At 30.9% G+C, this 17,981-nt stretch overlaps 1 protein-coding gene across 1 annotated transcript; it reads right to left on the reverse strand.

Annotated features, from left to right (window-relative positions):
• Positions 1-2,096: 2,096 nt before the first annotated feature.
• Positions 2,097-3,938, reverse strand: LOC141613049 (uncharacterized). The gene has a single exon (XM_074431784.1). The coding sequence runs from the start codon at positions 3,936-3,938 to the stop codon at positions 2,097-2,099; it is 1,842 nt and encodes a 613-aa protein (XP_074287885.1).
• Between the last annotated feature and the right edge of the window lie 14,043 nt (positions 3,939-17,981).

Raw genomic sequence — 17,981 nt, forward strand, 5'->3', positions numbered from 1 at the left:
AGTCGCTATCGAGACAAACTTATCGAACATCAGTGCATCACAAGTTCCTTTCAGCCTAAACATTCACACTTCAAAACCAAATGCAATTAAGTAAAAATTTTAGACTCACAGTGATATTATCCAAAATTTCTTGCCTCAGGACATCATCAACATCGTCCCATGTTTCTAGTGTGCAACTAACATGCCTCCGAGTAATAACGCCAATCCAGCTACTAAACTTTCCAAAGACGTTCCTCGTAGGCAATCCGAGTTCTTTATCCCACTCCAATTCAATTGGTTTTTTCTCCTTAAGAGCTCTTGTCACTAAGTCCAACACAGTCCGACCCCTCTCCTTAGACCTCCTCTGTCTCTTCTTGATTATCCCATCGAGGGAGAGATATTTTTGTCTTTCTTAGTTCGTTTACGCCTATGTGGGCCCATTAATCAACCTGCATACACAAATTCAATTCATTAAAATCAGTACTTATCAATTAAAATAAATAGAACATGTTAAGTTTGACAACGAATAATTTATAAAACAGTTTTAACTATAATCATAAGTAATAATCATCTTAAACCGTAACTTACTCATGTGTCAACGATGCGAGGGCGTTTTCTCGAAGGGGTATCAGTACTAATCCATATACCCTCATTGTGATCATCGCGGGTATATAAACTCGTAAATCGACAAAGATCCGTATCATCTAAATTTGATTTATTACAATTAAAACCCTCAAATACAACATCTTCCTCAAAACTATCCACATCCCGCCTACTCCTTACAGATAAAACAACTGACCAATTTTTATCCAATGGATCGGTGACATAAAACACCTGCTTTGCTTGTTTACCTAAAATGAAAGGATCTTCCTTATGTCCAATTTTATTAAGATTCACCAGAGTAAATCCTAATTCATCCTTACGGACAGCAGCACACCATTTGCACCAAAATACAGGTATTTCAAAATCTGTGTAATCTAACTCCCAAATCTCTTCTATAACTCCGTAATAATGCATCTTACTTAAAACTGGATTCTTATCTTTTGAACTAGAAAAGTGCATTGCTTCAGCTTCTACACAAACTCCACTATTTTGCATCGTACTCTTGTCATCTTGCTCACGAGTGTAAAAAGTGCACCCATTAATGGCATAGCCACTATAAGAAGATGCATGAGTATTTGGGCCAAAACAAAGTCTTTTTAAACGGGAAGAAATACAATCGGGATACTTTTGTAGGTCTTCTATCACTCGACCCTTGAACCAAACTCTAAATGTCTTGTTGTGCTCACTTCCAATCCACATCTCGGTTTTATTTCGATGATTCTTCCTCAACAGGCCCTTGTGTTCCTCAATGTAAGGTTGTACCTCATCCTCATTATGAAGGACATATGTGTGTGTTGTATGCCATTTATCAACTGCCATACTTTGGCGAACATGACCCCTAAGACCTTTGCCCATCATCCACTCACTATGTCGATTCTTCGGAATGCCAAGTAACTCAGAATTTGATAAGTGTGTATAACAAAAAGAAAGAGCTTCATCAATGATAGCACGCTCGGCAATGCACCCTTCAGGACGATATCTATTAGACGTATAATCCTTGTATACTTTCATCAATCTTTCAAAAGGATATTGATACCTTAAGTAGACAGGTCCAAGATATTTAATCTCTCTAACCAAGTGTACAGTCAAATGAACCATGATTGTAAAAAATGAAGGAGGAAAATACATTTCGAATTGGCAAAGAGAAGTGACAATCAGATTTTGCAATTCATCTAACTCTGCAGAATCAATAACTTTGTTGCATATGGCATTGAAGAAAAAACAGAACCTAGTTATGGCATATCGAACCTTTTTAGGTAAAATGGAACGAATGGCCACTTTGCTAGTAATCTTGTTGCATCAAAACATGACAAATCGTGAGACTTTAGACCACTCAGCCTGAGATCTCGCATTGACACGAGGCTACTAATATTTGAAGAATATCCCTCAGGCACTTTAACACTATGCAAACACTCACAAAACTCTATTTTTCCTTTTTGGAGAGTGTATGGGCAGCGGGGAGGCAAATAAATCCGTACTCCCTCCTCTTGCGGGGCCAACTCCTGGTCGAATTTTCATATCCTTCCTAGCCGTGTGTTGTCTTTTGACTTATTTGGGACATTCAAAAGAGTGTTGATAATATTGTCACAAACATTTTTTTCAATATGCATAACATCCAAACAATGTCTTATGGAGAGTTCCCGCCAATATGGGAGTCGCTCAAAAAAAGGAGACATTTTCTTGTATCCACGAGATGCTAATTTTGAACCCTTCTTCCCATATGTAATTTTAATATCTTTCACCCTTTCATATACATCATGACCGCTTAATATCTTAGGACATGGACGATGTTCGAGTTTTCCATTGAACGGTTTTTGTTGCCTACGATAAAAATGATCTTCCTCCAAAAATCTACGGTAACCTAAGAAAGCTTGCTTTTTAGAAAACTTCAAATAGCAAGAATCTACATCTTCCCCACACAAGGGGCATGCCTCTTTGCCATGAACAGTATGACCACAAAGATTACCGTATGCAGGAAAATCAGATATAGTGCATAATAACATAGCTTTCAAATTGAAAACACTATTTTGGTAGGCATCAAATACTTCTACCCCTTCATCCCACAATGTTCTCAAATCATCAAGAAGAGGCGCCAAGTAAACATCTAAATCATTACCCGGCTCCTTAGGACCGGAAATCAATAAGGACAACATCAAATATTTTCTTTTCATGCACACATATGGAGGTAAATTGTAAATAGCTAAGAGTACAGGCCAAGTGCTATGTTGACTACTTAAATTCCCATAAGGATTCATCCCGTCAGTAGAGAGTGCAAGTCGAAGATTTCTGGGTTCTTTCCCGAATTCGGGATACTTGGCATCAATGTGTTTCCACTCTAAACCATCACCGGTGTGTCCGAATTTGCCATCATTAGGTTTTGCAGAATTATGCCATGTCAACAACTTTGCATCTTCCTTATTCGCAAAGAGTCTTCGCAACCTAGGTATTATTGGAAAATACCACAAAACTTTTGCTGGGATCCCCTCCTTCTTTTTATATCGCCATTCATTACAAACTGGACAATGAGACAAACTCTCATATTCCTTGCGATATAATATACAATCATTATGACATGCATGAATCTTCACATATTTCATACCAATTCCTCTAAGTATCTTCTTTGCCGCATAGGTACGATTAGGAAGAACATTATCCTCTGGAAGCATGTCCTTCAATAATTCGAGGAGGTCAGTAAAACTTCTATCACTCCATCCATTTTTTGCTTTCAAATTATACAGCTTAACAACAGCTGACAATTTTGTATAATTCTTACAATTCTTATAGAGAGGCCTTTCGGAGTCTTTTAACTTTTCTAATACAATTTTTGTGATGTCATCTAAATTAGTAACATCGGGATCTTCATCTTCACCTTGAATGTCATCTTTATCATCGAGATCTAGGTCAGGGTTATCTTCTTCTACATTGTCTTCACTTATCCTGTCTCTCAATATTGTTTCTAACTCATCATCATCAAACTCGTCAGCAGAATTCATATCACAAGAATACGTATCCCAATCCGAATTATCCAATGAGCCGATACCTTTTTCCATAGGAAGAGTTTCCCAATCAATCTCAATCGCTCTTGACTGAACATCAATTTCTTCTTCCACTCTCTGTACCACTCTAGACTCCCCATGAAACCTCCAACGTCTATACTTTGGATTAAAATTATTCTTTTCTAAATGTATTTTAACTTCCGAGAAAGTCATATATTTAATATTCAGACACATATCACAAGGACATGGCATATTAGACGTGTCTTTCACATTCTTTCTAACGAATTCATAAAATTCACTAAACCAAAGATCATATGTAGGATCACCTCTTTTCCCATCCATCATCCACGTACGATCCATATTAATCTAAATAGTAGAAGAAAGTAATAAATATTACAACGAATTTTTTTTTAAATGTACTCACCGTAGTAAATACTGTGAAAAAAATAATCCCTATTAGAAAATAACGACATATTTAATAATTAAAATAATAACTATATTGTTATAATTTGTTAAAAATCAACATTTAGTTACTCAATCCTACAAAAAAATAATATAATTAACCAAAGAAACATTATCAATATAGTATAATGACCTCGAATGTAATTTTGGATTTCATGCAGATTTGTGAAAACTTTATATGAAAATAAATAAAGTGAAAACATGGAAGTGAAAATTAGGTGATGGAAGAGAAAATAGCAAATAAAGTTACTTCTCTTGTCTTTACGAGGTAATGGAAAGGAGACATTATCTAGCTAATTAAAGTCACTAGATTAGAGTTTACACTACGATTATAGCCAAACTACATGCTGCATCTATGAAATTTGGTGGAAAAGGAGTAGCTGCAGGATGCAATTGCACCTCTGCAGGCCTGAAACTGTGGCAGAAGAAATATTCGGAAAGCCAAAATTCGACTTGCAAAGAATATCATATACCCATGTAAGGAAAGAGACAAAACATGGCTAGCTAGGTTTCAATTTTGAAGGAAGTAAGACTGAAACTGTGGTGAATGTATCCTATATTTGACTTGGTTTTGATGCAATGATGCAATAATATTTACTTACATGTGATCCAAAAAAAAATTAAAAGAAGTAAGTTGTGAAATGTCTTTAATTGAGAACCGAATTAAGGAAGTAGTGACACGAAACACATGGACGAACTCGGATACACTTAACTTGGTTAAAACAGAGGATGCACTATAATTGAAATACAGTTGATTACTGATTAGCAGGACAATAATATTGACCAAACTTGACCTTTTAAGACAGGATGGCACTACTAAGGCCCTGTTCTTTTGGACTGAAATTGTCTGAATCAATCAATCGAATCGAATCAACTTAATTAATGGAGTGAATCAATCGAATCCAACTTAATGGAGCTGAATCAATCGAATCAATCGAATCAATCAATCAATCGATTCAATTGAATCGAATCGAATCAAATAATAATAAAAAGATTATATTAATAATAATAATAATAATAATAATAATAATATTATAATAAAAATAATAAAAATAATAATAATAAATATTATTATAATATTATCCATTAATAATAATAATATATTAATATAATCTAATAAGATATATAAAAAATAAAATGTTAATATAATAATAAATATAGTAATAATAATAATAATATATTAGTAATATAAATGATAACATTATTAATAATAATAACTAAAAAATAAATAATAATAATAGGTCTAATATAATAACTTATTAACATAATAATATTAAATATAATAATAATATTAAATATAATAATAATAAATATGTGATTAATAATATTAATAATATTAATAATAATGAGTATATTAATAAAATAATAAATATTAAATAATAACTTATTAATATAATAATAATAAATATGTTATGAATAATATTATTAATAATAAATATATTAATAAAATAATAAATATAATATAATAATAATAATGATAATAATAATAATAATAATAATGTATTAAATATAAATATAATAATATAAACAATACGAATTAATTATTAATATATATAATAGTAATATAATAAATATAAAAATAATAATATAATAATAATAATAACAATAGTAAATACATTAATATAAAAATAATAATGATATCAATAAGAATAATAATAGTAATGTTGAAATAAATCAATCAATCGAATCAATCAATCGAATCAATCAATCAATCAATCAATCAATCAAATCGAATTGAGTGAATCGAATCGAATCAATCGAATGGAGCCAATCGAATCGAATCAACTTATTAGAACTGAAATTAAGTCCAAAAGAACAGGGCCTAACTATTGAAATACAGTTACTCTCTTCTAAGACGGAAAATATCCATTCTAATATTTAGACAGATTAAATAGCACCCTCTTAAACAGATGGGACAGACTTATTATACTCGAGAAATCAGTTAAAATTGGGAAAATTAGTGTACTATATTTGTATGAATTACAACAAAATAGGAAAGGAATACTCATTCAACTCATAGAGACGGAATAATTGATACTATGCGGGACAACGAACAAGGGGCTCGCTTTCGATAGCGGCAGTGTAACAACTAGCAATCATAATCCACTTAAGTACAATCATATCATCACCAAATTCTAAAAGAATCACATCAACATACATTAAACTAACATTATTGTAGTATTATCATAAAAACTTAACATTATTGTAATTCTGTAAAAAAATGGGCATACCGGTGGCAACAATAATCAAGAACGATGAAAGCAAGCGGGCAAGGTGGTCGACGGTGAAGAGCGAACGCGAATTGGCGATTATAAGGAAGAAATTGAGAGTGGCGGTTGGAATGACAAAAAGACGAGAGTTTTTTTCTTTTTTTGAGGGGAAGACAATGACTCCTTATTTGGGTTTACGTGGAAGACGGGCCTGTCTTTTACTTCTAGTCCGGTTTTGTCATTGGGCCGTTCTCTTTGTTGTATCAATGAGAACGGTTTCTTGACTTAACCGTTCTCTTTATAATATTAAGACGGTTGGTCAAACTAACCGTTCTCGTTGTTAATCTACCAGCACGGTTGGAATCAATCACCGTTCTCTTGTGAAGTCATATTTGCGCGCCCATAACAAAAATAAGCAAGAGAACGGTTCCGTTATCGACCGTTCTTTAAGTGGCGTTCTTATAGCTGAGAATTGTAGTAGTGCGATGTGGGAAAATTTATTTTTTATATGTAGTATATTTATCACACCTATATTATTTTTCAATATGGGAGATATAACATACTATGAAATACACCATCTTTAATATGTGCAAATTATATGAAATCTATATATACTCTAATGATAGCATTTCTTACCATGAATCTAATAATATTTTTTCATAATTTTTTTACCGACATTATTTTGTCAAATGAAATTTAAAAGTTTTTATATAAAAATTAGAAACATCACTTGAATATAAAATAAGAAATACATAGTATATATTATAATAACTAAAAGATTTTCCAAACATTAATTTAGGTTAGAAATCATTATTGTAGAGACAGTAATACAAACTCTTTTAAGAGTTATCTCTGACAATACTTAAGGGAATCAAAAGATTTTGGGTTATGACTTCTATACATAGTATATTCATAAGATCACTATTCCTTATGATAATGTTTCAATGTGAGACAATTCTAATATTTATACATAGTATATTCACCACACTTACGTTATTTTTCAATGTAGGACAAATAACATACTAAGTACACCATTTTTTTTGCACCTACTTTGACAACAACCGGATTTAATAATGAGAAAATACAATACAATACAATACAATATACACTCTAATGATAGCTTTTTTTTGTCACAATCTAATTATATAATTTTCATACGATACTATTTTTTTTTCAAATGAAATATAAAGTTTTTATATCAAAATTATAAACATCACTTTAATATAATATAGAAAATGTATATATATGGGACATTTCTATTATTTATACATAATATATTCACAACACCTACATTATTTTTCAATGTGGGACATATAACATACTAAAAAGTCTATATCTTTTATATCAAAAAAATTTGGATTAATACCTAAGTTTCGAGGATGCCTCCTATTTATATTTATAGAATCACCCTACCGTATACTATTATTTCAATGTGAGATACATAATTTAATTTTTTAGACGTAGTATGTTCATAATGCCTACATTATTTTTCAATGTGAAAGATATAACATACCAAGAAATACATGTCTCTTCTTAAAAAACCACTATTGTATACATATTATTTTTCTTTGAAGGTAAAACCACTTAGTCTCGATCATTAGATATGGATCTCTATATCGTACATATAACGACTCATTAACGCTCTATTACTGCATTCAGAAGACAGCCATTAGTAAAATCTTTAGTTTTGTATTGTGTCAGGAGACTATCATTAGTAAAATCTTTAGTTATTTTTTGATTTTCTTGTTCATGTTCTTAACTCTTTCCCAGGTAGTTCCCAACGATTTCCACTTTATTTTTTATATCATATCGTAGATAATGATAGAAAATCTTAAGAGCTCTTTAAAACAATATTTATGAGACTCAAAAATTTTTGGATGGATACATAAATTCCAAATATGCATCCTATTTATAATCATAGGAGCACATCACCTTATACTAATATTTCAATGTGGGACAATTCTATTATTTATATGTAGTATGTTCACCACACCTACTTATTTTTTAATGTGGGACAAAACATACTAAAAAGTACACAATTTTTCCTATTAAGAAGTACACCACCTTATACTAATATGAAAATTTTTAACACAAAGCTAATTATATTATTTTCATAATTTTTTTAACGATATTTTTTTTGACAAATGAAATGTAAAAGTTTGATATAAAAATTGGAAATATCACTTGAATATAATTTAGGAAATATACATACTATAATAATTAAAAGATTCTCCACTTTATTTTTTACATCAAAAATTATACTTTCCTAAATTTATTTTTGATGATGTGGACGCTCTCGCTCGAAAAAACTCTTATATATATATATATATTAGATTTAATGCCCGTTCGATGCACGGGGCACTTATAATATTCTTTTTCTTGAACCATTGTTGAATGCGAAGTTATAAAATAACCCCTACAATTGTCAACTTACTTCCAACTACAAAGAGACTCAGCTCGATACAAACTTCAACTTTAAACTAACTTAGTTACTCATCCTAATACACATTCACAATAACTTGATAGTACACATAAAACTTCCTACTACACTTTCATTTGAAATAACTTAATAGTACATGCAGATTGCACATAGGCATGTTCTATTATCAAAAATAAAATATTTTATTGCTCTCATATGATATATATGATATGATTTATCCTCCGACAAACTTGTTTAAGACAAATATATTTTATCCGTCTTAAGTTTAATACGGGTCAAATAGTGTGAATAAGACAAGCGCATAATGTATAGGGAAATGCAAAAAATTTATCTTAGATGCTCCAATGAGATGATATTTCACCTGTTTAATGTTAAGACGGATATATACTTTCGTCTTAAGGAAGACTAATTGGATGTCTCTATATCCCTCCTTATAAGCATCGTCTTGGTCTATGAGCATTTAATTTCCCTCTCTTAATTATGTAGGTTTGTTACATAATTAGAGAACAAAAAATAAGAATAAGAAGAACAACAAATTAAATATGGAGACTAATCATGTTCTGGTAAATAATGATACAATAAAGAATTATATATGCATATTTAGGTAATTGGGTTTGCTTAGTGGCGTTTTCTCATAAAATTATAGTTTGTGCACAATCCAACAACTTCATGCCATACGTGAAACATAAGAATGAATTTTTTAAACAATTTTTATTAATTTTAGATAATCCATAAAATTGGAGTCTCTAATATTATATTGTTCGAATTCGCAAAAATTCAACTCTTTATAATCATCACCCAAGTAAAAGGTTCCTTTAATATTTGGACTCTTTGTAACCTATGCGATGCACATGTGTCCAATTCGTTTATCAATTCTCAAATTTTCATCATGTAAAACTATTTATGTATTTTGGGAAGTGTCGGTAGATAGATCTATTTAAGTTGTATTTGTAATAAAGAAGCAGGAAGCATGCATTACAAATCCTATTAGTTTTATCAGCATGCATTACAAATCCTATGAGAATTTGTGTAGTTTCATATCCTATCAGACCTTCACTTGACCTATTAGTCACTTAATAATAGTATTAGGATACATTGTCCATTTGTCCCAACTCCAAAAACAAAGAACAATAGTTTATTAACATGTGTCTTAGGGCACATGTTAGAAAATCAGTTATAATAATTATGAAATAAATATGAAAAAAAGAAAACCAAAACCTGCCGTATTCCTCATTTAAAACGCCATTAAACCAAAATATTACCTATATATAATACCATTAAAACAATACTCGTATAATAAAGCTCTAATATGATTAAATGGACATAAATTTATGTATATATTGGTTCCTTGATGGTAGCCAAAAGCGTTTGTGTGTTGTTTCATCGCGATCAATCTTCATGCCGAGCAACAGTTATAATATCTGTAAGCAAATAATAAAGAGTAGATCTCTTAATAAATTTTTGAGAGAGCGTAGTATTTTTTTATATATAAGCATAGATGGTGGAAACATGAGACTTGCAAACATCGTCAATAAAAATGCCATATTGAAAGAGGAAAAAGTATGAGTACCAAATTTTACGCTATCCAACTACGGAGTATATTGTACTGCACAAAAGGGGGGAAAAGCATAAGTTAGCAAGTAAAAATCACAAAAAATGAAAGGGATACATTTAAAACCTTAAATCTACTCCATATATAAAGTTGCGTTCACAACATAAAAAAAATTGTAAAGGGAAGGGATAACCATGACAATCTCATGTTTGAAAATTTGGTATTTTGAGTTTTGGCAAAAATTAAAATAAATAAATATATATATATATATATATATATATATATATATATATATATATATATATATATATATATATATATATATATATATATATATATATATATATATATATATATATATAGTATGAATATGAATTCTACTATAGTTAAAACTAGTATTGGTGCCCGGCTTCGCCCGGGCTACCTCTACTTACCATTAATTTTTTTTTCATTAAATAAAATTATTTAAAGTTGCATAACCCATAAATTTATCATTAATATATTTTTTTATGACATATTCTAAAATTACGATGAAATAAATTTTGAGACGAATTCACTACTCCCGCTATTACTATTTTACTCTTATTAATGAAACAATAGTAATAACATTTCACTACTTGCCTGTAATCATTGTTACTTTCACTACTCCCGTAATAATTATTATTCTTGTCACTCTTTGCCGCATTAATATTGATAATTTCACTACTCCCGCCGTAATTATTGTTACTTTCTCTATTACCGCATTAATATTGATTATTTCACTACTTCCATTGTTGTTTCTACCACTTTCACTAATCTCGCTGGTAATATTGTTACTTTACTATTCAAGTGAGTGATTACTATCATATAACTATATCCAATGTTACTACAATTTTTTTTTTACTAATGAAATTACTTTTAATACTTAGGCATACAATTTTAAGAGGATTATATATTTATATTACATATATTACATATATGCATTAAATCAAATTGAAATAATTATGCAATATTATATATTATGGAATCTAGCTTGAATTATTTATAACTTACTTATATTATATTCTTGTATGTTAAATAATTAACATTTCTATACATCTAATAAACTATAAACTATTTTTGTATGATGATAATAATTAATACCATAAGTGTGCATGTTTATACTTAATTATTTTATTTTAAGGAAATTGATCATCTTCTAATCTTCTATAAATATTTAGGAAAATTACCAAGCATCTTCTTTCTTTTAGTCTCCTTGAAATTGTCCATCTTAATTAATTAATTATTTTATTTTATGGAAATTGACCATCTTAATTAATTATTTTATTTTAAAGAAATTGACCATATTTTAGTTTCTTACAAATGTTTAGGAAAATTACCAAGTTTCAAAATAATTTAATTGTAACCCAAACTACATAATATTTGCATTGAGATCCCTTAATCAGGCCCATCACACGGTGCTAGTGATTTAAAACTATATAGCATAATTAATTTGTATAACTTTCTTTAATTACATTAAAGAAATTTGGTTTCCTAGGTTTGGTGCTCGGCTACGCCAGGGCTACCTTTACTTACCATTTAAATTTTATTTTCTATGAAATATGTTTCGCCAAATTTGGTTAACACGTACGTTTACAATTTATATCTTGAAATTATGATGAAATATAAAATTAATCAACAAATTATGTGACACTTTCACCACTCCCGTTGTCAATATTATACTTTCACTACATCCCCTGTTAATACTATTATGTTCACTACTTCTTCGGTTAATGTTGTTTGTTTAACTACTCCTGCTATTTTTACGGTTAACCCGTTAATTTTATCAAACTCATATATTTAAATAAATTAATATTTTCTTAAAATCGAATTGATAGTTAATTTTTCATACTCTCTCTGTTGTTCCTACTGTTACTTTCGTTACATGTTTTTTGACTACTATAGTATTATTACTTTCACCTCTCCCGCCGCCATAATTTTTTCTTTCACTACTCCCGCATTTTTTATTGTTAATTTCACTACTCTCATTGCTGTTAGTATGACATTCACTACTCTGGTTGCTATTATTGTTGCTTTTACTACTCACGTGGGTGGTTACTATCATATCATAGTAGTTGATTATCTAGTTGTATTAGATTTATATATTTAAATAAATCTTAGATTAGAATATTATTTAAGAGCAATCATTATTATTGGAAAATTATATTTTTTGGAAATCTAGATTGATTTATTTACCTTTTAATAGTTTCCAAAATATATAGTACTTATATTATATTATATTCGTGTATGTTAAATAATTAACATCCTTATACAAATTAATACCATAAGTGAGGCATGTTATTTAAAGGAAAATCACCATATTATAGTGTTCTCTAAATTTATACTTCAATCAAAACTATATAATATTTACATTGAAGTCCCTTGGTCGGGTCCATCACACAGTGCTATGATTAAAAACTATATAGTATAATTAATTTGTATAGATTTATTTAATTACATTGAAGTCCCTTGGTTTCTGGAATTAATATATAGTATTGATTGATTAATAATTGATAATTGAGGAGTAATTGTTTGACTTGCAGTTTGCGATTGCGTCAAAGTATAACACTTGAGTATGTGGAATACGCAAGCTTAGATCTCATGTTCATAATATAAATTAAAGATTAAAGATTAAGATTCTTTTAGATTAATTTCTATCTTTTATAGAATTTTACCTCGAAAGTGATTCGCAAAAATCGGACTCTCTATAATCGCTCGAAAAAAGCTTCCTTTATTAATATATATATATATATATATATATATATATATATATATATATATATATATATATATATATATATATATATATATAAATTGAATCATGTGAGGCACCCTTCTTAGGGTGAGGCAGCTGTACCAATTTTAAACCGTCAGATTAAAAAAATACAGATGTACTAGATGATGCCACGTGTCCCCAAACAAAACGCCAAATTATACCATGCACCTAGTGTTGGAGCTGGTGTCCTCCACAAATTAGTGTGATAACATTTGTAAATCTCTTACAGGTTCACAAGGGTATACTTCGTATATTTAATCAGTTGATTAACGTTTACCTAATAACGGTTGGCTTGCTAGAAAGTTTGACGTTATTATCATACGAATGACGGTGATCAACCTGGTCCCTAAAGGTCACACCTATAGGACGTATTTGAGAAATGTGGTTATAGAAATATAATTACATTGATGCCCAAAATGACTAAAAAGTTAGTCAATGTGTTGATGAGATAATTATTTAATGAAAATTAAATAATATTAAGTTGAGACAAATTAATCATCAATTCGTAAATTAAATATAATAAGTTATATTTAATTAAATATATATAAGGTTTGTTTGAAAGAATTAATCTGTTAATTCGTAATTAAATATAATCAGTTGTATTTAATATCAACAAGTTGAATGTGTCATAGTGGTAATAGTGAGGGTACACAAGCCAAGAGGTCATGGGTTTGATCCTCACTAGATGACAATTTAACACACTTTATATATTTTTGGAAAGACCAAAAATAAGGAAATTTAATTCCTTATTTTCGGTTCAGGTGGCCGAAATTAGGGAGGTTTCCACTTTCCTAATTGATTTCGGATTTCAGTCTATATAAAAAGAAAGGTGGAGAATTATTTCTAACCTAATTCTTTTTCTGACCTAGTCTTCTCTTTCTCATCACAAAAAAAACACAAAGACAATAAAATTTTACAGAAAATTTTAGATTGATTTCTAGCATAATCAAAGGGTATATCTTAGATCGTCTTGGGTGCAACTAATAGGCGAATATCAATTTTGATATTGTTCTTAGGCCAATTTTGCAAGGACCCGAGGTTAATTCTATATCTTTTTACTTATGCTTATGTATTTTATTTTATGACCATAGATCATCTTTATTATATCGTTATAATCCTTCATGTTAAAGGGAAGTATACAGATTATTTCCCACAAGTGGTATCAGAGCCTTTGGCTACGATTTTAATTTTGATGATTTTCATAAAATTTGTATGTAAACGATAAGATTTTCGAGAAGAAAAAATTAGGGTTTCGATTTTTGGATCGAAATTTTTTTTTGCCGTTTTGTTGTGCCGTTTTTTTTCTTGATTGATGATTGTTTTTCCATTCTATTTTTCATATTATAGTTTATAATCAGTTAAAATTATCATATGAAGAATTAGTAGTTTTTGATTTAATGCAGATTAAGTTAAAATCAAATGGAATCATCATGTTTGTGATTAAAAGATTGTTTTTGCTATATAGTTTTTGGCATATAAATTAATCATGTTTATTATTTCATATGCTAATCATGTTCTAATAGCAAAGGTAAACAATTGATCATCAAATCTTGTTTTAGGGCATAATTGCCGCAAAAAGAAAAAAAAAGGAGGCTGTTTTTTTTTTTAGGGTTTACGAAAAAAAAAAATTTTTGTTAATTTTATTTATGGTAAACCGTGAAAAAGAAAAAAAAACATTAGGAAAGTTTTTTTTTTTTTGCCTTTTGCCGAAAAAAAATAGAGAATTTTTTTTGGAAAGTTTTTTTCCCTTGTTTTTTTCCTATTTACCGAATTAGAATAGGAAAGGAGTTGTTTTTTTTATTTTTTTTTTCAGCCGTGTCAAATAAAAAAAAAGGACTTTTCGTTTTTTTTGGCCGAGTAAAATTTAGAGAATTGGATTTTATTTTTCTTTATTTTGGCCAATTAGTTATTGTGAATCGATTCACAATTTAATGATACTAAGTTATTTTAAAGCAGTTTAAAATTTTTGACGGATAGAATTCATATTACAAGTATAATATGGATTAAGTATGAAATTAATGTGATTAAATTGCGGAATTGTCACTTAATTCAATTTAAATAGGTGGTTTGGATAAATTAATCAACATAATTTATTTATTGTATTATGTATGTTTAATTTATTTTTAGTTGATGCTTTTAATTATGTTGAATGAATCGAATGAATGAATTTTATTTACGTATTTAATTTTGCAATCGGTTGTAATTTGTAATACTTAGTGTGGCCTTAGTCAATTATGTTTTCGTAATGAAGGAAACATAATTTTTATGTAATTATGAGATCTCGAATCTCCTTTATTTTAGTTTTGGGTTTTGAAATTAGAATGTAATTAATAGGTCAATTATGTAATTTTAATTATTGTAATTTCAAAGAAGACTAAAGATGAAGATTCAAGCTCACTCCCGCTACATGGATCAAGATTGAACATCAAGACAAGCTTCTCGGGTCCAAGGATGGATTTCAAACTTGTATTTATTGTTCATTTTGATAGGATAGGCCACACTAGGACTTTTACTGTTTTCTTTTTACGTTTTTCATTATTGCTTTTTATTCACATGCTAGTAATTGCATCATATTCCGCCTAAAACCAAACCACCTACTACTAAAATGCATGAAAATTGACTCATATAGTTGTTTGTTAGTTTTCATGGACATGCAGATGTCACAGTCTTTAAGCCATCACCTTAGTTTAAATCATTCTCGCATGCTAGATTATAGTTCACTTAAAATGAATTAAAAAGTTGATGGGATCTTCCTCTAAAACGGAAATTGAGATTAGTCTTTATAAGGGAAAACATCTATGAGTCCCTTCTTCGTCGGTAGGCCTAATATGACCCCTTCTACGTTGGGTAAGTAGTTGTGTTGACTTAGTTTACCTCAACATCATAGTCCGAAGAGTTTCTCGTGATTATGATGGACTATAGATAGAATTTACAGAAATTTATCGACCAAGAATTCTAACGGTAGAATTAGCTAAAAGGTTAGCTTATCAATTTACAGAGAATTGAGTCTTGGGGTCATTTATATAATTCTTGAGGGAGGTCAATTGTATAAATGTCTTTGAGTCTTCGCGTTATGACATTAGTTCATTAGACTTAAAATAAAAACGATGCATGCTTATTATTTTATTCTTCTTTCGCAGTGTAGAACACGCTAATTATCAATAAAACTGTTACAACAAATGGCTGGAAATAACGCAATCCCAATGCCTAGTGCCACACTAGATCGTTCGTCCTGGCTTAAAATGTTCATGGACCAAATGAATCACCCACTCGATCAAGAATGATGGGTCCAATTTTGCGGGCGGGAGGCGGCACTACGGAATCTTGCCGCTGGCGACGGTAAGCTCGGTATTTAATCAACCAATACCGGTCAACCTAGGCCCAAATGCAAGAGCCAACGAGTCACTCGCTTATAGTGATTTCGTTATGGAAGCGGGTGCGATAAAGAACGTACTCATCTTTGCAATGGAAACCAATTTGCAGAGACGCTTCATTGCCCAAGGTGCAAACAAGATTTTCACCACGCTCACTAATGAGTTCTCAAAAGCACCGAGAATCATCACATATGAGCATACCTATCGCTTCTTTGATGCGAAACTCCAGAAGGGCCAACCGGTTAGCCCACACATTCTTCACATGATTGAGAATGTCGAGAAATCGAGTCACCAATTGTAGAATCGGTGAGAGCATTGTCATTGACCGAATGCTTCATTCTCTTCGCGATGGTTTTGCCCTCTTCGGGGCGAACTACTACATGAATGACTTGAAAAAGAGTCCTCATGAGCTACACTCCCTTCTCGTACAGACCGAGAAGGATATGAAATTGAGTGGGAGCATGAAGCAGGATGTTCTCACGATTCACAACAAGAGTAAAGGTAAGGGCAAGGCTCATGGCGACCTAGCTGTAGGTAAGCCAAAGTTTAAAAAGACAGGAAACGGTAAGAGTGCGCCCGGTGAGACTAGTGGCTCACAGGGCAAGACAAAGAGTAAGGGCGGTGACATAGAGTGCCACCATTGTCACAAGACTGGACATTGGAGGAGGAACTGTCCCGTCTACCGTGAGGACATCAAAGCAGGCCGTGTCGCTCCTGTTAGTATGTCATCTTATATTCATATGATTGAGATTAACCATGCAAGTTTCGGAACTTGGGTACTAGATACTGGTTGTGGTTCTCATCTGTGTAATCATTTGCAGGGCCTAAAGAACATCATACCTCTCGAAAAAGGTGATGTGGACCTGCGAGTCGGGAATGGAGCACGAGTAGCTGCTGCCTCGAAGGGAACATATGTAATCCAACTCCCTAGTGGTTTTGAGTTATCATTAAATAACTGTTACTATGTACCCAGTTTATCTAAGAACATTATTTCTGTTTCCGTACTTCCTAAAGACGGTTTTACATTTTCAATAAAGGATAATAGTTGTATTTTCTCTTTTAATGAAATGATTTATGGCAAAGCAGTTTCCATGAATGGAATTTATATCTTAGATCAAACCACGGAAGTATTACACATGAATAATAAGAAATTAAAGGTTGGTGATGTGGACAGCGGGCCGCCCACGGGGGCGCTTGGTGAGAAACGAAACAAGCGTTTGCATTTTGTATGGAGTCGCCACCAATTTTTATGGGAAATTGGAACCGTTCGAATACCTCGTGTCATGTCAAGACACAAAGTAGTGACATGAACACTAAGCAATCGTTACCCTTAGCATTCTATGTCTAGAATGACTCTCATGGATGCCAATGAACACGGGTGCTCACGGAGATCTGGAGAAAGGGGTGAGGGTACGTATTAGGAAGCTCTTTTGATCGAACACCTAATCCCGCCCGCCTCGATAGCGGCCTCTACTAATGATTAGGGAAGTTATTTATACTCGATATATCGTCGGCTATATGCATGCAATGCAACATCCATAGATTAATCCTAACATGTGAGAATTGACTAA

Source organism: Silene latifolia, chromosome 11, assembly GCF_048544455.1.
Source record: "Silene latifolia isolate original U9 population chromosome 11, ASM4854445v1, whole genome shotgun sequence".
Lineage (NCBI taxonomy): Eukaryota > Viridiplantae > Streptophyta > Magnoliopsida > Caryophyllales > Caryophyllaceae > Silene > Silene latifolia.

Bases quoted from the DNA above. Each gene is read 5' to 3' on its own strand.
- LOC141613049 (XM_074431784.1), bottom strand. From the start codon at position 3,938: ATGGATCGTACGTGGATGATGGATGGGAAAAGAGGTGATCCTACATAT.